The sequence below is a fragment of the Furipterus horrens genome, unplaced genomic scaffold, assembly GCF_987537825.1.
Source record: "Furipterus horrens unplaced genomic scaffold, mFurHor1.1.pri manual_scaffold_6, whole genome shotgun sequence".
Lineage (NCBI taxonomy): Eukaryota > Metazoa > Chordata > Mammalia > Chiroptera > Furipteridae > Furipterus > Furipterus horrens.
Genome location: NW_028327176.1, coordinates 184,947,463 through 184,971,296, shown reverse-complemented (window position 1 = coordinate 184,971,296; position 23,834 = coordinate 184,947,463). Strand labels below are relative to the sequence as shown.

The 23,834-nt window shown below is 45.2% G+C and overlaps 1 protein-coding gene across 1 annotated transcript in view; it reads left to right on the top strand.

Moving 5' to 3' along the window:
- The first annotated feature begins 491 nt into the window (after positions 1 to 491).
- The window catches only part of CNKSR3 (CNKSR family member 3), an 80,025-nt gene continuing 56,682 nt past the window's right edge, over positions 492 to 23,834 (top strand). The window contains exon 1 of the mRNA XM_090280000.1: positions 492 to 1,139. Coding sequence (XP_090136126.1) covers positions 1,088 to 1,139 — 52 coding nt within the window. The 5' untranslated portion in view covers positions 492 to 1,087. The remainder of the gene's footprint in view (positions 1,140 to 23,834) is intronic.

Sequence of the window (23,834 nt, the reverse complement as noted above, 5' to 3'; positions counted from 1 at the left end):
TAATACAGCAATATATAACCAATTTATTATGACCCATTTTGGTGGCGAAGTCATTGTGGCCGCATTCAAAGAGAAGTGAATTTAAAAGGTTACTAGGTCATTCAATATGTAAAGTAAAATAATTTTACCCTAAGACATTTAAAATAAGGAAGGCTTCCTTGCAGATCAAGAGTGATGCAAAGTATTTGAAATGAACAGTAATGCAGATTCTCCTGTTTTTTCGGAGTGTGTTGTTGCTCACACTGAGACAGACTGTTCTGCTACCAATGGGATCCGGGCCTCACCCAAGCCAGCGGGTTCTCCGGGGAAGCACGCACGGTCTACAACCCGCCCCTTGAAAAGGAAAGTATGGCCCAGGACGCTCGGGGTGTGTGGGCCAAACGCTTAGAGAGGGAAAGTAGCCAGAGTCGCCTGTTTGGGGCGGACCCACCCCCTCCCACGAGTTTCCCCGGGCCCCGCCCCGCCCCCTCTTTTATTCCGTGAGCAGCGACCGGAGCAGAAACTTTGTAACCCGAGCGCGCTGGCACCACTCTGCTCTCAGCCCCAGTGCAGCCAAGAGGGAGGCGCAGGAGGTGGGACCTGCGGGCGGGAGGCTCGGGGACGCCAGCGCACGCGGAGAAGGGACCCGGGGAGAGCACGCTGCGAAGAGGAGGAGCTGGAGCGGGAGAGGAGCGCGCGGCCGGAGCACGGGAGGAGGCGGCCCGGGTTGGAGGCGCAGAGCAGCGGCGGCCGGCGGGGAGCAGCCAGCTAGGGGAGGCCGGGGGGGTCCGGGGTCGCAGCCCCGCGTCCTGCAGCTGCGATCGCGCAGGAGTAGCAGCTGTGTCTTCTCCCGGCAGCGGCGGGCGGAGAAGGAGGGGCTGCAGCTGGACGGTGGCAGCTGGAGGAGCGGTCGCACGGCTGTCCCGTGTGCCGGGAGGGCGCTGCGCCGCTGGGGCTGAGCCGCGCTGGGATGGCCCGCTGAGCGCGTCCATGCAGCCTTGACGGGCGCGGAGACAGCGCGGGGCGAGCTCTCCCGGGAAGGACCGTGGACGCGGGCAGCAGGACTTGACCGCAGATTCTAGCCCAGCTGGGGGCGAAGCCTTCTACCATGGAACCCGTGACCAAGTGGAGCCCCAAGCAAGTGGTGGACTGGACTAGAGGTGAGCGGCCGCGGGGGCCCGGCGGCTCCGGAGCCGGGGACGGGGCGGGCGGGGAGCTGGGGGAGGAGGTGCTCAGCCCCTCCTGCAGGCGAGAAGAACTGCGAGCGCGGCGACAATGCAAACTTCTTCAGAGCAGTCTGTGCACCCCTAGCTCCTGTGCCTGCTTCCGGGGACATGGGCTGGGGCAAGCCGCGGGGAGCCCCCTCTTTAAACCAGGGAGTAGGGATAGTCTTTCTATTGAAGGGAAGTTTGGGGGGTGCCAGTGTCGGGACTGTGTATGGGGATGCCCTCTCTGCCCCGCCTGAGTGAGGTGCCTGGCGCCCCGGCTGCCCGTCCTGGAAGGAGACGCACAAAGAGCCTTTGTGTGGGTGCCTCCCCTCGGACCTCGTAAATGCCGCCTGCCCAGAGCAGTCACAGGCATGACGGGGCGGTTGGACAGGTACAGGGAGACTCCAGCGGCGCGCGGAGCCTCTGTTTTTGTTGGAGGAGGCGAGAGGGCAGCCCAGGAGCCAACACTGAGGCTTCGCGTGGGGGAGAAACCGCGAGCCAGACTCCCCGGGACTCGGCGAATTTTGCTGCGGGAGGGCGCCAGTACCCCCGGTGGCGCTGCGTGTTTAGGCCCCAGCGAGACCCCGGGAAGAAGAAAATGTTCTGAACCACGGGCTGGAGTCCTGCTGTATTTGGGATGAGGGACAGCAGTGGGATGGGGAGGCAACTGGCGATGGAGCAGGGGCAGAAGCTGGTACTCGGAGCTGTCGCGCTTGCTTTTCAACCCCTCCCAAGATTTCCAGAAAGAAAGGAATAAAGGTTTGTCAGACCTCTTTGTACTCTTATAAGAGAACCAAGTCCACCAAGAACAGCCAATATTTTCATGGGTGCCTTACCGCCCCCCCGCCGCAGCTCAGCATCTCTGTTACAACTTATTGCTTTTTTCCCCCTTCGTCTATATGCTCTTTCAGGTGAGAAATGATGTCCTTTCTTAATAATAATAATAACTAGAGTCGTATAACGCTTTACAGTTGCTAAGAGCTCTCTTTATTGTCCTTGGTCATCGCAGTAAGCCTGTGAGGTTGGTAACCCTTGTAAGATGAGGTCCTCTTTCAAACGCGCCCTCAACCCCTCCTGGCTGGCGGAGTGAATACTGATCACCCCCGCATCTCATTTCCCAGGCTTGCAGTAGACAGAGACCACGTGGAATGGGGATGGATGGAATGTGTCAGGGAGGTATGCCTGGCCCTTTCCTGCTCCTCTGGGAGAGGGAACACTACCTGAGAAGAGGTTTGTCCAGTGACCAAAATTTCCTGGGCTCTCCTTAAAACAGAGATGAAAACAACAAATACTTGTCCATTGGTTGAAAAGTAAGTAGCATTGTCAGTACTGGGGACAAAACGTTACTGTCAAAGCTGTACATGCCCAGAGCCCATTTTGAAAAGGGGTTGTTCCCCCATTCAAGAGGCTAAGTTCCCCATCTAGCCACTTGCCCAGACTGAGGTGGTCTATCCATTTTACCTGTGTATCACAGAGACAGCCTAAGAAACTGATGATTTTGGCAGCCTTTGAATGTGAGAGCTGCTCTATCTGATATGGTAGCCAGTAGCCACATGTGGTTCTTGAGCCCTTGACATGTGATTGGTCAGAATCGTGACACTCTGTAAAGGTCAGGTTCACATGGGCATGTACATGTAAATTATCCATCCCATAGGAATTTTTAATTACATGTTGAAATAATATTTTGGAAACATTGGGTTAAATAAAATTTATTACTAAAATTAACTTCACCCGTTTATATTTACCTTCTTAAATGTGGCACCTAAAAAATTACACATTGAGGCTGGGTCCCATTTGTGGCTTACATTTCTGTTGCACAGTACTGCTCCCCAGGAAAGAAAGGGTTACAATTTATCACTCCGGCTTTCCTGAGCCTCTGCCAACCTCCTTGATAATGTACAACCAGAAAAATGCTAACAGGCACACAGGAAGATTATGGAGTGAGATCTTCACACCCTCCAGATTTGTGTCTTTTTTATTTTTATTTTTGGTTCCCCTTGGGATTGGGAGAGAAGTGTAAAGTCACATTCTGTTATGTTTGTTTAGCATTTAAAAGGAAGAGCAGATGCAAATGGTTTTGGTATCTAGTGGCCTTGACGTTATGACTTGGTCAAGATTGCTTTCATCCAGACCTGACAGCGCCCGGGGCACTGGATACTGACTAGGTTGCATACCTGTGGTTAGCACAAGCAACTTCGTGCAGAATGCCTGTGACCCTTTAGGACAGCCTCATAGAATGACCTGGATACTTTCTATGTTAGAATCTAGAAAAGATCAAAGGAGCAAGTATGTGGCTCACTCTTAGATGACAAGAGGCGACATGCTTCCAAATTGCATGGTACAATACATTACTTGAATATTTCTCATAGTAGTAATGTGAAAGTATTTGACTTTTTTGTAAATGTATGGAGGTATGTAAACTTGCTTATAGGGCTATTTTTAGCTCTCTTTGCTAATCTCTCTACCCAACCCCCATTTTATAAATACATCCTACTGATAAACAGCCCTGCATGTAGACGTTGCCACTCCTGGTATCGCATGAGAATGGCCGTGATGGCTATGAGCTTTTGATTCAGAGCTCATGTTGATGTCGTTAAGCAGATGTGTGCATTAAGGAAAAGGTTGACGTCTACAGAATGAATTAATTCATCTAGTTATTATTATTATTTATTTGTATTAATCTTTAGCTATACCCTCACCAATGTATCATAATGCTAGCTAGCATATCCTCCCTAAATATTAGCCATGTGTCAGGCGTAGGTCTAAGCAATATACAAGAATTAGGTATTAGCTCATTTAATATGCGCAACCACTCGAATTAGGAACTATTATTTCCATTTTGCAGTTAAGGAAACTGAGGCACAGAAAGGTTAAGTACCTTGACCAATGTCGCGTAGCTGGACAGTGACAGAAGAGTTTGACCCCAGGCAGTTTGACTTCATTCCATTCCAAATTCTCAGGAAGTTCTCGCCGGGGTCCTGCCTAGAGGACTCTGCTCCTCACCACATGGATGACTAGACCTTCAGGATTCCCAGGATGTGGGTTATTGATGCCATGTGTTAGTAGGAGAAAGTTGTCCGGTGGTTGTGTCTTATCCCACATGTTTGGTATATGTCAGGAAAGTTGTTTGTAAATCAAATTCATTCACGGTTCATGGCACCTTGCTGTTCAAATAATTCAGTAAAGGTTTCTTAATCATAATAACTGAAAATCACTGAAGCATTTATTATGTGTCAGACACTGGGTTAAGTGCCTTACTTAGACTTCACTTAATCCTCAGAAAACCCAGTGAGGTATACGAACCATTATGAGCCCATATTGAAGATGAAGAAAGAGAGAGAGAGAGAGAGTATTTGCTCAGTGTCCCATATTTGTAAGTGCTGGTGCTCTTAAATGCTGTCCTCTCTCCTCCCCTCTCCCCCCTCTGTCACTTTGTCACATGGCCTGTACCAGACAGTGGTGTTGAGCGGTGCAAGTGTGGGCTCTGGAATCAGACTCTGGGTTCATACCCCAGTCCCAGCCCTGACTGTGTGGTCTTATGCAAGCTCTCAATAAATCACCATCCTTGTTTTCATTGCTTCCTCTCCTCGGTCATCCCGCAGCTCCGGGACGTAAATTATTCTCTCCAGGCAGGCAGGTCTGTCATAAGGTTGACACCTCTCACTCAGCGGCAGTCTGTGCTGAAGAGGCTTCCCTGCCACCTGCGCACCTCTCAGAGGGTCTGGGCCGGGACTTGCAGCTGCAGGAAGGCTCTTGGTTGGCTGAATGATAGATGCCTCTTGCCAACATCATGACCCTTCAAAACGTATTTCCTCAACGTTTTTTCAGAGTCACTGGACTTTCAGTGAGCATAGCGTTAGGATTGACTCTTGCAGTTGTCAGCTGGCCCACCCGGCCCCTGGCCCCTGACTGGGCATCTGCATCACCTGGGAGATTGTTAGAGATGCAGACTCACAGGCCAGGGAATCCGAATCTGCCTTTTACCCAGATCTTGGGTGACCCGTGTGCTCATGACATTGAGAAGCACTGGTCTAGCCCGCAGCTGCAGACACGTTTTTACACTTTGTCGGTAGGTCTTGCTATCCGATAGGACATGGACTCTATTTTATTCAAGTTCTCCAGTGATGGCACAATTGGAGGATGCTTGACGTGGCCACCGAATAAAGCGACAAGTTAATCTTAGGGTGTGTGCTTCTATTTATAAGCACCGCCTAGCAACAGCATCAGGTAGTTTTTAGCAAATTAACTGAGTTCGTTCCTCTGAGATTTCTTACATACTCCTTGGGACTTAAAGAGTTCTCACAGTAACATTTTTTTTTTAAAGACAAGAAGCAAGAAGGGCATTGTGAGGGGTGGGGGCGGTCCGTGGGCTGTGGTGGAAGTTTGTTCTCAGGATCCTCAGGGAGACTTTGAAGGATGAGATGGGCTTTTGGCCAGTCATACATTCCTGTCGTCTGTGACTACATGGCGCTCATCACACATAGTTGATTTTGGGGGGGAGATTTCATTATTAATGAAAAACGACATTGAATGTCATTTCAGAAATAAATGACCAGGGCAGTCCTCAAAATCTGAAAGTATGGGTTGTGCCGAGGCCAGGTGTCTCAGTTCTGTGTCCTTACCTGTACACCTCCCTTTGAGTTCACATCGTTGCGCAGAGCTGTGGGGACCTCTCTTTTCTGTCCCACCACCTCTGTGGCACTGCCTCAGTTTTTGACCCTCCCTAGTTTGTTGTGTTCGAACTCAGGGACTTCCATCTTCTCACCTTGCTTGCCGTCTTGACTCTCATTTTATGCTGTTTCTGGAGTTTTCACCACTGGTTGAGCTGTACTCTAGGCTCTTAATGAATAAAGCAAGTGTTATCTACATGAGCTCTGCAGAGTTTTCCCGTGTTTGTTCTTTCTCGACACTCTCACAAGCCTAAGACATTCAGAGTGAAGGCACGTCTCTGTTGCCAATGAGGAAACTGAGGCTTCTGGACGTTAAGTGAGTTGTCTGAGGTCAAAGGCCAGGAGTTTAGACCAGATTCCACAGGCTTCTGTTCTGTTTTCCTGTCCAGCCCCCGGCTCCTCCTCTGGCAGAGACAGGTGCATTCTCTCCTAATTGACAAGTGTAGCAAAGGGACAACTTCAAATAACTTCTGACTTCTGTGTTTCCCGATTATCCCTTCAGGATTTATACTCATGAGACACATACCTTTTCTTAATTTTCCTTTATTTACTTCTTTTTAAAAAAAAATCCAGAGCTTAAGTAGGACCCTCCGCATTTTGGACCTGACCTTTTAGCATCTGTGATACTTACTGCCAGTTATCTGTTTTTATTGTAGTTATTGTGTTTTATTGTTTCAGAATGCAACTCAGTAATGGAAGGATTTTTCTTTTTGACTCTCTAATTTTTATTTTTATTTTGAGTCATATTACACATTTTTTGTCTGATACAATTAATATTTCTGGTTGGTAGAATCTCTCACACACACACACACACACTCGCACACACAATACATTTAACTTTCTTAGGCAACACCTGCAGCTTTTATAACCCCATTTCCTGCTTGCCTTTGATTCTTCACAGCTTCTTCGCTTTAGTTACTTTGGGAGCGAAGTTCAGGCAGTTGCGGTGAACAATACATAGGCTTTGAAATAAACTAGAACTGGATTCAAATGCTGTATCTGGCATTAAGTGGTTCGTAAGCTTAGGTGAGTAAGTTACTTTCTCCGAACCTTCCTTAGTTTTCTCATCTGTAAAATGGGACTGGTAATAACCAACTCACCGGAGTTCAGTTAGAGTTAAAAGAGAGGTAATATGGGGACAGCACGTGGCATAATGAACAGCACATGAATCTCCCCAAACTTATTAGTCAGACTTATTATGGACTAATAAATTTGGTTGTTAGTCACCGTTCACCTGCCTACTAAAAATTTATGGCAATCCCATCCACCCTTTTATTGGTATATAGGTGGTAAATTAAATCAGTTCCATGTTCTATCTTCTCATTGTTTGACAGTTTCCTCTCACTTCCTTCGAGGACCTTGTATGTCTCGGATGAAGGTGGGGTCACAGAAAAGTTTAGTGGTATCTCTCTTGGAAAGGGCTTAGGATGACAGATTCCACCCTGTCGTAAAACGAGTTTCATTCACTCAACAAATAATTACCGAGGACCTACTAATTTCCAGGTATCATTGTAGGTGCTGGCCATCCTGCTGTGTTCTAGGTTCTGGGGTCCAGTTGGGTCCCTGCTTTAATGTGACAGACGTGGGGATGACAAACATTGATAACATCAATCAGCACCGCAACAAAACAGATGAAAAAGAAAATATCGGCTACTGATCACCTCAGAGTAAGGCAGGTACGTGAAGGCGAGTGACTGGAGAAGAGGGGACATTTTTGGATGCTGTCATCGAGGGTGCCTCCTGAGAAGACGACGCTGAGGCATGACGACAAGAAGGAACCAGCCATTACAAAATTAGAGGGAAGAGCATTGTAGGCAGAAAAACAGGCAGAGCAAAGGCCCTGAGGGGTATTTCAGGAAAGGAAGTGTTGGTGGAGTCACGAAGGGCAAGGATTGTGGGTGGAGATGGGGTGAGAGAGACACACACAGGCCAGATTATGGAGGATCTTCTCTTGGTCAGGCCTTCACCGTGTTTTCTAGTTGTTTTGGGAAGTAGGGGCGTGACTTGCTGTGAGTGGCATTCTTGGGGCAGAAATGAATTCAGGAGTCCAGCTGGAAGGCAGTGCCGTATTCTGGAGATGATGGTATCTTGGTGGCTCCAGCACTTGAGAAGCCAAGTTCTAGGGACAGTTGGTTCATTGATAGCTTCACATCGCAGTCATCTTAAAATTATATTTTAAATTGGGATCCGTCGATACACATATATTCTTTCCGTGCCAGTGTTAAGAGAGCTCCCTGCCCTCCCCTCATCCTGATTACTCTCTTGTCATTGAAAACAGAGAGAGCGCAATCTTTCTTCTTGCCTTCACAGGCTTTGTTCACATTATTGTTCTTTTCTGGCACATTTTGCTGGGAGCTACAGTTTCTGAAGCTGTTTATTCATCTATGAATAGGGTTTTTGTGGAAGTGGACTTAGCCTAGTTTGTTTTCTTTGACATCAAATGGCTGATTGAACAGTTTTTAAACCTAGGATCACAAGGGCAAATGCGGTTGTGTTCATTAGAGCAAAACAGTGCGTTAGAACGCAGATCAGTAGGTTGGAAAAATTAGAAAGCTTTCTTCTGTACAAAAACTTAAAAAAATATTTGAATCAAAAGAAGTGATAGAGAGATCTGATTTTAAATATTTTTCTCCACTGACAGACTGTCTTACTTTGCTTTAGTAGATAGAGCCACGGTACTTTTAATTGAATAGAGGGTATTTTGAGAAATTTTCAACAGGTACGAGTTGAACACATTTTTAAACAATGCATCACTTCTCACGGGGCGGGGGGGGGGAGGGAGTGGCAGGGACTCCAAGGCCGGTAGGCTTAGAATAACCTGGAAGCTTTCCCTCACTACACACACCCAGTTTCTCCACCCCCACCTTAAGGATAGTATCTGTCAGCCCTCTCACAGGAAAGCCCCTAAGTGGTCTTATCAGCAAAGGTCGTGACTATGATCATCTGAATCATGCTTTCCTGAGGAAAACCGTTTTCGTCCAAGGAAACACTCTATTTCCTATTTTCAGAGATCTGCCGCAGAGGGGAAATTCGGTGCGCTTGGCTGTAGGAGAGAAGGCGTGTGCACATGCGTGTGCGCATGTGTCTCTGTGTTTCCAGCTCTAACCTGTGTGAATTGAACAGTCTTTTATGTTCTCAGAGTAATTTTATATTACAGCGTCTCAAGGACTACCTGGAGTGTGATCTTTGCAGTAGAGGAGAGCTAGTTTAATGTGGAGGGTGGACCAGACTTCCAGCGATGTAACACCTGCTGACGTTGTGGGCACTGTCTTAATATGAATTCCAGCTGGAGTCTGAAACTGACCACGAGCAGATGACACGCTGTGAGGACCATTTGTGAAAATGACCAACTACACGAAAGCCTAAAATTGTTCACAATAAGTATTTAAAAAACTTTAAATATTCCTTGTGAGTAAGACAGCTAGAGACACGTGATATGAAGTGGTGTGGTTACAAGCAGCCCTAGGTCAAGCTGGAAGATCATCTGAAAAGCTGATGTGTAAGGAAAGACCCTTTTCGGAGATAGAGAAATTCTTTATTCTTATTTGTCGCTGCCTCATAGGGACACCTAATGAGAGCCCATAAACACACGACGGCTGTACCTGGCTCCTGATGGTTTTAAACTGAGATTGTCAGGAGGCCGTTTTCCAGCCACATACATGGGCTCTCAACATCTTGTCACTACTGTTCTTGAAGTTATGTTTTCAGCGTCAGTATCACCAGGGAACTGAGGCACGTAAATTCCTGAACCTCAGCCCAGACCCATAGAATCAGAAACTCTGGGGGTAGGACCCAGGATGCTGTGTTTTAACAGGTCCCTCGGGCGATGTACAAAAATAAACGGTGTAGGTCAGACTATCCCCCATAATTCCTGTCTGCAGTTGGCTTTTAGCTAATATGTAACGGTTGATGAGGAAGAAGTTTTCCTTTAGGGGGAATTGTTTTATGTCTCAGTGAGTGAGTTAATGCACCTAGGTCTGTAAGTGTCCTTTCTGTAGAGGGGGCAGGGAATAAGTTAAATCTGTTACCCACCCCCCACTCCCACCAGGGACTCCACTCCAGGCCCCAGGAACTTTTTGTTGTGGTCTTCCCAGGGTGCCCAGCCCCAGGAAAACACTGAAGGAGGGGAACGTTTCAGGTCTGTTTAGGCTTTGTGTGGGATTTCCAGACCTTGCCCTAAGAGAGGGGCAGAGTGTAACACCCTCTCCCCAATTCCCTTCGGAGAGAGGGTGGATCATTTTCTTTCACTTAGCACCTAGGTTTTGGCTTTGAACAATGCAAGCAGATATAAAGAAAAGTGAGGGAAAGAAAAAGCCAAAAAAACCCAAAAAACTCAGGAGTGGCAAGTATGTTGCCATTCCAGGTAAAAAGCTCTTTTGTTCTAGAACATGGGCATTGAATCAGGGCAGATGGAGTGTAGGAGCCCCTGCAGTTGACAAAGGCCAAGGTAGTCCAAAAGAGAAAAGATACTTACAGGAGTGAAGGCTGAAGACCAGGAATGGCACTGAGACTTGAGACAAGAGTTGCCAACCCAAATGCCTACAGGGCCTAGGCAGACAATGTCAGAAATGGAAATGTGGGATATGTGAGACAATAAGGAATGGTAGAGACTGTGGCATATGCAAAGGCACATTGCTCAGTTTCTGCTGACTGTGGAGCTACAGTTTTTAGGTCTTCTGATTTTTCTTTTGTTTTCAAATAAAGCTGGAAATCTGGGTTTCTATGTGACACTCTCCTGTTTTTAGAAAACTGTCCATAGGTTTTTTTGTTTGTTTGTTTGTTTGTTTGTTTGTTTTGGCATAGGACAGACAGAATATATCCATCAGCCAGTTCCCTCTGTGGACAGCTGTGATCAGGTGTTAACTGTCCAAATGAGAAACATACCTATGAGGTGTGACTACAATGAGCTGTATAGAAATTGATCAACTATTTAGTAAATCTGCTTATTACTATAATTTCATTTTGCTACTTAACTAATGCCATTATTGCTAAAATTGTAATATGTAATTCCATGCAGGTATTGTTAAGCCAGAAATACTCATCTACGTTGATGAACCCAGCAGGCCATTGTGAGTTACTCTCCGGTGTTACAAACAGGAATTTTCACGTCGTCTGGGAACCACAGTTTGAGAGCCTCTGACTTTGAGGAGGTTTATTCTTAATTCACCAGACAGCGGGGAAATAATACAGGGTTTTGAAAGGAGGCAGATTGCCTGTGGGAAGTGGAGGGGTGGTGACTAGAAGCTGAGGGACCAGCTCTAGGAGGCACTTGGGCAGACTCTGGGTGGGAACTGAAGAGGCCTTGGGAGAGGGAGGAAGGAGGAAAAGTGGAGAGGCACACACAGCCCAGGAGTAGTGTGCAGGAGCTGAATGTGGGTGTGGTGAGAAGGGGCTTCAGTACCCTGACATGGAAGTACCTTTAAAAACATCTTCTGAGAGCCGCTGCTTTGTGGGTTCACGAGTGGGCTCCCCTTGCAAATACCAACCTCAAAAGCCATTCTCATTTGTAGACGATGCGTCTTGCGTGGTACCAACATCTTGTCTGATTTAAACACTTGAAGAAACAGCCATTAGAAAGTGCCCTCGCTCATAGCAGCCCTATAATAGACTCGTGTCTTTGTGAGGTGTAAACATTCTGCAGTTTGACGCATGAAATGTGTGAAAATAGAATAGTGTTAGCTGAAATTCAGGCCCTCACACTTGAGTGTGAAATGATGCAATATACATGAAGATGACACCCAGAATTATTTCTCTCCAGCGCTTTCTAAGTCATAGAACACAAAATAACAGAGAGGATTAGGACAGCCTGTAAAAGGGGTTAGAAAATCCGTGCTGATTAGTGCAAAATGCGTCTGGAGTCACCCCTGAAGTCTTAGTGAGAGAAGTCGTCTGGCTAACGTGTCGGGCTGCAATTGCATTGTGGGTGGGGGAACCGGTTCCCTGAGATTAGTGCCTCCTTTGGGTTGCCAAAGCAAACGGTGAGTAGAAGGCCCGGCCGGAATAGCGCCAAGGATGTGTAAGGCTCTTCAAGGGCCTGGCATGCCAGGGAGGGGGTGGCAGGTGCTTGCTCAACAGGCATGGCATGGCCGTTTCTTATTCATCATTGGCTGAACCAACCCTTAGAGAGAGAGGCGAGTTCTTCTGTGATGCCCCTCAGGCAAAGTTAACCTGATTCCCTAATGAATAGTCACAAGAACCTTTATTCAATAGGATCGACTATAAAATGGGAGGTCACTTTTCTTAAAAAAAATCTTTCCCAGTGCTCTGCATGGTGACATTTCCATTCAAACTTGTTCATTTCTTATCTATGGTTTTTAAATGGATAGTAACTCCATGTACTTGATATTCTGAAACGATGCTGTCACATTAAATCTAGCTCTGGAAATGAAGTTTTGAATGAAGTCTGTGTCACTGGGATGCCTTAAGAGAAATACTGTCTAATTCTGCACACCCCCGTCTATTAAGTAGAGTGACTTGTTAACTGACACTTTTCCCAAGTCTGGTAAGGGTCGATCGTCACTGTGCATTCATTGAACAAGTATTGATTGAGTGCCTACAGTGGATGGCATTGTTCCAAGAGCTGAGGAAACAGTAGAGAACAAAACAGGCAGTAGTTCCTGTGTCCCGGCCCCTGATAGGGGTAGACAGGCAGAAAGTAAAATTCGTGGCAGAGAGAGGATATATACGGTGGGGAAGGGCCAGAGGTGGATGCAGGAAGGGAGTGGGGGTGTAGTTTAACTAGGCCGAGCAGCGGAAGATTTTGGTGGCCACTGCAGCTGACATGTAGAAGAATATGCTTGGCAGAGGGCCTGACACGGGGAAGGAACGAGGAGGCCAGTGTGGCTGGAGCGGAAAGGAAGAACGGCAGAAGAAAGAGATCGAAGAAGAGAGGGAGACCAGCTGGTGCAGAGCCTCAGGGACCTTTTCTATATTTTGACTTTAAGTGGGTGTTTTGGGGAGCTGTTGGAGGGTTTTGAGCGACGGAGTGGTATCAGGTTTATATTTTAAGATCACAACATTTGCCGTGTTGAGAAGACTGAGGGGGCAAAGGTGGCGTCAGGAAACGAGTTAAGATGCTCTGGGTTAGGATGTGTGAATTGGCAGTTATAAAAACAGGCATGGATAACAGAGGGGATGCATCGATGATATTGTCATAACTATGCATAGTGTCAAGTAGGGACTGGAAATATCAGGGAGTCACTTCTTCGGTTATAGGAATGTCTGATCGCTGTGTTGTTCACCTAAACTAATATAAGATTATATGTCAACTGTAATTGAAAAAAAGATTCTTTAAAAAGTAAATTGAAAAAAACAAAACAAAACAAAAAACTATGGCTGGGATGACCATGGGAGATGCCATATTCTGGGTATTCTGCAAGGTCAGCAGGAATTACTGAGAGTGTGGACTGGTTTGAGAGGATACCCATAAAGTTTTTGGTCTGGGGAGTTGAAAGGATTGATCTCCAGAGAGGTGGGAGCGTGTGGGAAGAGAAAGTTAAGGGCTTATCCAGATTTTAAATTTGCCTGTTCGTCCACTGAATGAAGTAGGTAGTTGGATAGCTGTGTCCGGACCAATGGGGGAGGTTGGAACTAGATAGAAATTGGGTGGCCATCGGGGTATGCATGGCATTAAATCTTTGAGGCTGGATAATGCCATTAAAGGAGGGAGCATCAGGAGACAGTAAATCTGGGGTGTTCCAACCTCTAGAAGTCTGGAAAATGAACAACCAGCAAAGATCGCTGTGAAGTTGCTTCCCGTGAGTAGAAGGAAACCAAGAGAGGGTGGTGTCCTAGGGGCCAGGGAGGAAGTGTCCCCAGAGGGAGGGGTGATCAGCTGGGCCAATACTGCTGTTAGGCCATAAGGGGAGGGCTGAGAATTGAGCACTGTATTTAGTTGCGTGGAGGACACTGGTGGACTCGACCACATAGTGTTGGTGGGCTGAAGGGGACAAAGTCTGAATAAATTCAAGAGCAAATGGGAGAAGGGGAATGGATGTTCCGAGAGACCCCTGTCCCCCCAATATTAAAGCACTTCCATGAATGAACACCGCACTGTCTTGTTCTCAGTAAGACACATGTCCTGGTTGCATTTTATTTTAGCTTTTTCAAATGTGTTGTCAACTTTTGGAACAGATCACTGGTTGGTTATTAGATATTCGATAAACTAGAACACGGCACACCCTCCCTGCACTGGGTAACAGTACATTGCCCATTATGCAATCTCTTATTTTAATACTAACATGGCCATTGATTTAGTGAATGACTATAGACGGGTGATTTCTGTAGAGAGGAATTATTCAGCAGGAATTCTCTCTCCCAGCTCCATGTTTCGGAAATGAGAGCAAACGGATTTCTACCTGAGTTCTATATTATTCCATACTTTAACCATTTAGGTAGAAAAGATTTGTTACAGATGGGTCCAAAACCTTGGAAGACTTCCTTGATGTTGATGTACCTTCTTTTTAAGATTTATTTGAAATATTCAGAGTGCCATGTAATCACATATAAATAATGCCTTTTAGAGCCCGTATGTAGAAGCCGTTTGTTAGCAGGAAAACTGGTGCAAATGGAGATAAACCAGTCAGCTTTAACTGTAAGTCATCAAATATTTATTGCGCACCAATCATTTGTAATGTCTTTCTCAGGTGCAGGGAAGAGAAGGGTCCCTGTATCTTTGGCACCTTCTGTCAAGTGGAGGACACGGGCACGTCCCCAGGCATTTAAGCTACAGGCCATCCTAGGAGTGCAGAAGAGGAGAATTTAACTCAGATTTGAATAGGTGCAGCATGGAGGGCTTCTTAGAGGAAGTGACATCCAAATTGAGACCCATAGGAAAATCAGAAAGCAGTCAGGTGTAGAGTGGAGGGAAGAATGTATTTGTCAGAAAACTGGGAAGCAAGAGAGAGTATAACATTTATGAGCAACTGGGAGAGCTCAATTTTGCTTAATCTATCGTGAAGTGAGGGGGACAGAAATGAGACTGGAGAGGTGGGGTGTGGGGAAGAGACTAGGTCATCAGAGCCGTTTGTGCCTCTGAGCAGGTGGAAACCAAGGGAGAACTTGATACGTTTGGCTTTCCTTTGTGGAGGGATGGTGCGTGTGTGTGTGTATGTGTGTGTATAATGCACACATATATTCACACATATACATATAACTATGCATATGTGTGTATGTATTTTGTGAGATTCCCATGTTATTCGGTCAGAATTCTATTAGGGAGGCACTGAGCCTCTCTTTATGGAACATAACATTATTCTGGGTTTTGGACCAAGAGCGAGCCAGTCGCTGTAAGGCAGGGGGACCTCTGAATCTCAAGGAGAAATATCAGTTAAAGGCTCTGCCAAAATTAACTTGACTTCCGGGTATTTATTTCTTTTGATCTGTGGAATGTGACACTGATCGGACTTTTTGAATCAGGAAACAAAAACATTCATTATATATAAAAAAAAAAGACGGTGCCACTAAAACATTGATGTGAGTTAAACTGGAGATAGGAGCTGGGCTGCCTGGCAGTGGGGGAGGAGAGGGGGGCAGTGAGGGATGGAGAGGAACAGCCTGGGGTGCTGAAGGGGTGTGCCTGAAGGTTACACCCTGGGCTGTGGGTGTTCTGTGTTATCACCTGTAATCTGCTACTGGTAGGGTGGCTGATTAATGATTAATCACTGTTCCTAGCTCAGCATATAATGTAGTCTTTGTGTGTTCAGAGCCTTCTCTCTAGTTGGGTGAGCCAGAGGGTAGCATAGCATTTGTAGGAATTTATTCTCTAGAAGTGGTTAGAAATATCATGCAAGGGTTAAGGAAGGCTCCCCCGTGCCCCGACTTCAGAAGGATGTCCAAGCATGTAAGACATACCGCTCCTACCCCGCATGTGCACTTTGAGGTTGGTGCCATGCATACCTAATTCTTGAAAACACATGCCTTGAACATTTTAGACCCAGGCCCAGATGAATCATACTTGCTATACCAGCTCCAGAAGCAGCCACATGGGCATTCATTTCTGAGGTCCTGAACTCTGGAGGAACACAGGTTATACTTAAAACTAATGGGGCTTGATTATGGTAGGATGAAAATCAACGAAATAAGAACCCACCTCGGCAGGGTGTGGCTGCCCTCTCTCTCTCTCACTTACATTGTTTCCCAGCTTGTAGTGGGTGGTTGACTTTGCCACATCATTCCTGGAATTAAACATATACTGCTCAGTCTGAGAAAACGTCTATCTTAGGCAGTCCACAATTATAATTCAGTAGGATGTGGTTTTTAAAATAATTGAACAAGGTAAAATTTTAGTTTTTAATAGTTACCATTTTTAAAAAACCAACCCATTTTTCTCCCCCATCCCATGATTTGGGAGTATGTGATCCCTTGGGGGACATTCATAGCTATTACTTTTATCAATTTAACATCCTTTTCTGTATATTGCAGCAATTTGAAATTCTGTTTCATAATTTCTTTTTGCATCAGTGGGTTTGTTTCCCATCTCAAGGGTGTTTTTGTTCCTTCATATTTTCTTAAAAAGCACTAGAATCTTTAGTAGCGTGCATATTGATTTTTTTTCTATTTTTCTGACTTTAAAATTAACTTTAACTTGAGATAATAATTAATGTTTCAGTTTTGCCATAGAAATTTCATCTCTTAAAATTATGTTCTAATGAATCAAGGAGCAAAAGATCATTTTCTAAGACTAGTAAAAAGAAAAAGAAGTATAAATGCCTATAAGCAATCTTAGGAATTCAGAGAGAAATCTAAGGAACCAAGAAAAATCTACCTTATTAAATGCAATTGTGCTAGACTTCCTGGAAGTGTTGAAGGCAGGGGAACCAATCTTTTACAATGACTTTAATTGTCATCAGAAGATCTGAAAACAATTTTGTGGGTGAAGGTAGGTAATTATAATCCCTGGAGATAACTACGTAACTATAATGTTATAAAAGCATTATAAAACTATTTTTCTTACAAAAGCTGACTGCATACTGTAGATCTTATTACTGTAATTATTAGTTTTTATATGCTTTTTATAAACCCAAAGTTGTAATGAAAGTGGCATGCTGTTGCAATGAGATAGAAGAGATTTTTACTCTTAAGGAGTAAATGCGCGAGCCATTGCCCATTCCAAACGTTTGTGGCCACTGTAACAGCATTACAGAGGGGTTAAGACCGGGGCTGGTTGCCTAAGTTTGGATTCTTTATCTTCACTTACAGATGTGTGATGTTGGCCAACTTGTGTGCATTGTTAGGTCAACTAGCTTCTTTTTAAACCTGGGATCATACGGTACTAAACTTTCAGGGTTTGTGTTGAGAAATAACGGAGAATACAGGGGAAACATTTCAGTGCTTAATAAAACTTTAGCTGTTGTTTTGTTGCATAGGCTACAGGGATATCCTGAGGGGAGGAGGGGAAACTCACATTTCCAACAGAATACTTGCAGATTAAACAAAGATACCCTGTTCTTTACAAATGATAAATTACAGAAGAATGGGGGGCAAGAGATGGGATCTCATACCCTGTGGGGAGCAAGCATGTTGATATAAAACAACAGTGAAAAGAGAATATGCAGTTCTTCCTCTTAAACTTCAAGATGTGGATGCTTTCTTAAATCTCTCCCCGGTTATTCCACTAACGTAGTGTTCTGAGACGCGACAGGTGCTAATTGTAATCTGAAGAGTACAGAGTGCAGTCATTAAAAGTCAAGAGCGAAGGTTGTCACCAAAGACAAGCCCTTTAAGGTCCTATTCCTTGTTTTCTCACAATTGATGTCCACAACTTATCACACTTCCTGCTTCACTGTGACTTTGGATAACTAGTGGGTGTGACAGTCATCCTTGGGTGTGTCCCAGGTGTAGTATGCATTCCATTGAGTAATAGTCCTCCGTCATCATCTGGCCCATCAGCCCCACGCGGGAGGCAGGTGCTCACCTTGCCAAGCCCAATTAAGGAAACCCGCCCAGTTTCTCCTCAGGAGCCAAGAAGTGATTTCGTAAGATCCGCTTCTGTCCGCATGGTGGGAATCGCTATCAGAATGCGGAGTCCTTCTGTTCTTTAGTCACCAGGGTGGCTTCCCTCCAGAAAGTTGCAGGCTTCTCAAGGACTGGTAGGTTACATGTGCCAAGTGGTGAAAGAATGATCCCCACAGGTCTGGGAGAGGCACCTGGGCAGGTGGGCCCCTGGAGTGATGTGGAACCTGCAGTAGACCTGGGTTATGAACAAGACTCATAGCTGATGTTTGCTTTGGAAGGAGTGGGGCTTAAATAAAAAGCTCCAGAGTTTACCCGATTTGCTTATCTATAGATGGGATGGACTCTGAGTCACCTTTGAGCTGGTGACAGGAGTTTGGGAAGTTTTTACACCTTAGTCCAGGTGTGCCTGCTTCCTGAACAGGATTTCAGTAGTGATTGATGTGGGGAAGTTAACTGGATAAATCTGTATTAGCCGCAGAATGCCCTTTCCCCCTTGAGAAACGTTCTTCTAAATCTGCGATTTTCAGCCTGTTTTGTCTCATGGCACCCATAAATTCATGTCTAAAATTCTGTAGTACACCAAAAAAAAATTTTTTTGCTGACCTGACAAAAGTAGGTATAATTTTGATTCATTCACACCAGATGGCTATTGTGCTGGCTGTTGTCATGTTTTTACTTGACAGTCTAAGGGAAAAGAGGTCAGTGCCCCTGACTAAACAGCCGGGTATAGCATGTTTTAAGAATTCTTGTGGTATGCCGCGGCACACCAGTTGAAAATCGCTGTTCTAGATGAAGTTCCAACTTCATATTTTATTTACCTAATTATTTTATGTTCATGTATTACTTTAAAAAATATATTTGTAAGATATCTATACTCTTCCCCCAACATTATAGCTTTAGAACTCGGTGCAGGGAGATGCGACCCATCACGAGTGGATTAATGCACAGTATATTTTAGATGTTATTCATTTTCAAACTTGTACACTGAATTTAAAAGCTGAAAAAAAAAAAAAAAAAACCCATGGAATACCCCATAAGGAGAGAGTTAAAATCCAAGCTAACGGCAGCACCATCTTCTAAGAAAGCAGGGCTGATGAATCAAGTTAAAACCCCCCCCCAGAGGCCTGAAAGAGGCCAGGGCAGGCAGCAGGCCTGTGTAGCTGGTTCATTTACCGGCTGTTTACAAGCCTTAAAGACCCAGAGTTTCAGTCGCTGCCTTTTGCTGCTTCACGCCTTGCTCAGTTAAGACGAAAGCAGCTTATTTTTACTTGGATATTTTTATGCATTTCATTTGGTAGGAAGGTGTGGGGAAAAATTTATTAGGTTTGAAATCAGGGAGACCAGGAGGATCCTGAGAATGAAGAAATCTTAGGTGTCTGGTACTAAGATGCTTGTCCTGTTCAGCTTTGTGAACCGGAAGATGGCCTGTGGGCTAGGAAAATTGGGTATTTCTTGACTTCTCCTAGGACTGTGGTTCCAGAACTATGATTTCCATGTTTTTCCCCTCACTAACTATAACTTTGATGGTGGTGATGACCCTAGATTATGAAGTCCCAGTACATGTTCTACTGAATGAATACATTGTTTCATTTTATAAAGAAGCCGTGGCCCAGAGATTTCCATGGCTAAGATGTAGTGGCAGGATTCAAACTAGAACTGAGTTCTCCAGATGCCCAGTTCTGAATGACTTTGCTTATTTTCCCAACCTCACCCTAATGGTTCCCCACCCCCAAGTCCTATATAATCTCTGGCCTTGTAGGTCCCACCCACCAGCAGCATGGGCACCATAGCTCTTTTCCTGTCTGTACTGCAGCCCGGATCCATAATCCTGTCAGCCATCTGTGATGGACTAGACTCAGTGTCGGCATTTGTGGGTCTGGTGAGCAGGAGCTTACGGTCTAGCAAGGAAATGCCAACACTAATTATTACTCAGTATGGTGTGGGACATTTCAAAAGGGGATCTGTATTGGGTTGGCCAAAAAGTCCGTTTAGTTTTTTCCATAAGATAAAAACCACAGTTTTCACTTTCACTGATAACTTGATTGATTTGGATATTTTGAGTATGTCAGCTGTCTCCCGCTATTGGCTTCTAGTGGATAGAGGCCAGGGGTGCTGCTAAACATCTTCCAATGCATGAGACAGCCCCACAGCAGAGAATTACTTGGCCAAAATGTCAATAGTACCAAGAAACTTCACAGACCACTTCTGACACATTTGATCAGTCGCAGCACCTTCTCCACACACGGCACAAATCTTTTTTTTTTTTTTTCATTTCAGTTGCATTTTTACCTTGCTTGAAATAATAAAGCATAATGTGCCAGAAATGTTGTGTATTTTCTTCCATCAATATTGAAATAGTTGCACAAAAATTCACCAATTTTGATAAGTGTATTTCAAGTGCATGCTGATATGACAGCTGTCACAATACAATCTAACAAAATGTTTTGACTGAAGTTAAAAACAACCAAGCATTACTAAAGCCATAATATGGAAAAAACCAGAGGAACTGTTTGGCCAACTCAATAGTTGTTCAGAGGAGCACAGAATGCTGCGCGCGCGTGCGTGCGTGCGTGCGTGCGTGCGTGTGTGTGTGTGTGTAGCTTAGAGTCAATTGTTTGAGGATGGTTTTAAAGGATAAAGGGGAGTTTGCCAGCCACAATGGGCTTGAGGTTGTTGCCTTCTAGGTGAAGATGTTTAGGAAACTCAACAGTCCCCTGGCGGTGCTGGAGGGGCAGTTGGTAATGGGTAGGTTGTATTCACATTCTTCACCCTCCCCAGCCTGCCCCAGAATGGACAGGGGAGGCGAGAGCTCTTCAGTGACCCTCTGTGTTCTTCAGGCGAATGTTAAAAATCTTTGAACATGATGACTGGTGTCATGATGAGTGTGGCTTGTTAGGTGCCCAGAGACTCAATGGCTGTGATGGGATCCAGGAAAAAGGTGCAGGAAAAATGCCTTGCCTCGCACTCAAAAACCTAAAGGCAGAAGTTTCTATCTGGAGCCTTCCTGCCCCACCTCCAAGATGCCATTGGGGTGAAGGTGTGGATGCAGGTTTACATGCTCGGCTTCTGGAACCAGAGAGAACTTCCTTTCAGTGTCTGCGGCCTTGGGGGAAACAGATAACGAATGGTAGGAAACAGCTGCTTCGCACGTGGGGGACAGAATGCAGCCTCATGGAGCAACTTGGTCATCACAGGAACATTAACGGAAAGGCCTCGCTGATTAAACATTTGGGGGCTATGGAATGTGATTTGTTTTCATATATTTATGCCTCTCCCCATTGTCCTTCTGCTGCTTGCTGATGTTACTTTTCTTTGTCTTGTAATACAGAAATTATTATTTTTTCAATGTAATCATTATAACTCAAGATAATTTTAAGGATTATCTAATTTTCCCCTTCCTGCAGGTCATTTCTCCTGTTTCAGATTTGGGTGTGGTCATCTAACAGAATCTTTCCTAGGCATTTGCATAAATGTTTCTACATATTCATATTTAATTATTTTCATTTATATTAATGGATTTGTACATAGTTTGAATCGGATCCATAGTTGTTTTTACATTTAATACTGTTTTAAAGATCCTTACATGTCACCCTATTTGATTAAACCTCAAATATTTTAGAAGTGATTTTTAGACAATCAACTTAATTAACTTTATCGGTAATTTAGAAATGGCTGCAGGAAAATCCAGGTTCCTCTTAGGAACAGAAGTGGGTCCTAGCCCACCCACACTGAACAGCAGACTGACGGTACCTGGCGGAATACCCTGGGTCAGCGTGACAAGAGAGAACTGATCTTTTGCTATGAGAGTTTATTACTGCGGCATCAGTTCTGTTTCAAACAAATATTTAGCCTTTCCTTATACCAGGATCCTATCAAAGTGAGCTGTGACCTGGCATACAATCTTCGAGATCTCTGACAAAGAAATAGGGAGAATGTGGGACTTGTATCTTTCTCCAAAGCATGCTTCGTAAATTTGCAGTCTAAGAGAGTGTGATCAATTTCTGACCCAAAGGGCAAGGTGACTTGTTTGAATTTTAACGTGGAGAAGTGGGATGCAGAATTGATCAGGGAAACCCTTTGGAAGACAAAATGGGTCAGGTTATTGTTTCGATACATCCATGGGCTGCTGACATCGTGGGAAGCATTTGGTGACAACTTGGTACAATTGTCTTGTACACTTGAGCCTGCCAAACCCTAACAGACCACGGGCGTTTGAGGCTGCTCCCCGAAGGGCAATAGCAGTCGTCCCAGGAGCAGCAGTTGCCGCTGGAATGCTGTCATTATGACCTCAGTGCATGTTGTTTATACAAAAGGGGAAGACGCCTTCATGGCTTGACAACTTGCCAGCCACCTTCTGCCATACTCTTTCTCCAGTGCCTTCAAAGCAATCGGAACCTTGTCATCAGGTTGCTTTTAAAAATAATGCAGGCGTGCGTAACATTATAAAGGCTTTAAAAATGATGTTATTATGAAGGACACTTGGCAATATGTGTGGATTTTCCTAATCTCATCTATTCTTGAAGGCATCGCATTTCTTATATTTCCCAGTCCAGTTGCTGCCGTAAAGGGAGCTATGGATGTTGATGGTCAGTTCCTTAAGTATTTGATTGGAACTAACTGTTATCAGATAAGCATTAGAAGGCCCTTCCAATTTCTTGAGGATATGGACCTCTGTCATGGCCTTACAAAGAAATCATAATGCCTAGATATGATAGTACATACATAGTTCATTATTTTAATCTTGCTTTCAAGGACAGTGGAGTTTGTGGGACGTGAAGAAGTGAAGAACATGGTATGAATCTTCTGTGGCACAGGAAATTGATATTTACAGTTCAGTAGTGTCACCTCTTTAACAGAGGACAACAGGGACGTGCTCACTAAGTGGTTAATATGGGCTCTTAAGATATAGACTTATTGTGCATTCTGCATTCATTCACCTGTTCAGCACCAGCCACCTTGGTCACACAGAGCGCAAGTCAAGGAGATAACTGTCCCACCATATCCGTCCTGCTCACGCGATCCTCCCCATAGCTCTTTCCCCAAATCACGCTGCTTATGGGACCCTCCCCCACACTCCCCCCTACACATATTCGGAGGCTTTACTTTCCTGGGGAAGTCACACTCCAGGACAGGAGCTTCACCTGAAGTGGAGAGAAGGCAGAGCCAGCTGGGGCCGAGTGAAAAACCCTCACTCCAGTGCCTGCTGGTGGTATGACCCGGAACACTTAGCCTTTCCGAGCGCCGTCTGCAAAATGGGGCTAATAATTCACCATCTGGCTGTTAGGAGACACTAGGAATGAGTGCCCAGCTTGTGCGGTGGAATTCAGAAGGGCTCAGGAAAAGGTACTTGTGAATTCTTTCTTTATTTTTATTTTGTCATTGCATAGTGAGATGGCCCTAGCCCCAGATGTTCAGGTGCTGGGTTCTCCACACTGTTCACCAGGGATACCTTTCTGGGTCTGACAGTCCACAAAGAGAAAGTTTACTTCCCCCCAAATTAGCCTTCTGGAGTGGCAGCCAAGGGGGATTTCCTTGCCCCCGCTCCTCCCCCACGGTGATCACCACACTCCATGAAGCCAAACGGGTCCAAGGGCAGAACTAAACTTAACCACAGTGAGAAGGAGTCTGGGGGCACCGACGATATACAGTTACAGTAAGTTATGAGTACAACGTCTCGAATTACTTTGGCACAAGGTTTACATTTCAAAGTCTCTTCCAGGTGCTTCCTCTTGAACCAAAAAAAAAAAAAAAAAAAAAAAAAAGCATCCCACGGGAAAGGACACGTTATTTTTTAAAATGCCATTTTGAAACACATGAGCAGCAACACTTCCCCGGAAGGGAGTCCATCGATGGAGTTCTGCGGCGCACACTCTTGCATTAATTTTTAGCAGGGGCTCGATTTGTGCGGTCATCATTGTCAGCCCTTGTTTGACTCATGCATTCCTCGCTGCTGCAGTCAGACGTGTGTTTATGTGAAATATGGAAACGATTTCCCGCCCCTCTTTCTTTTGTGCTGGAGTCG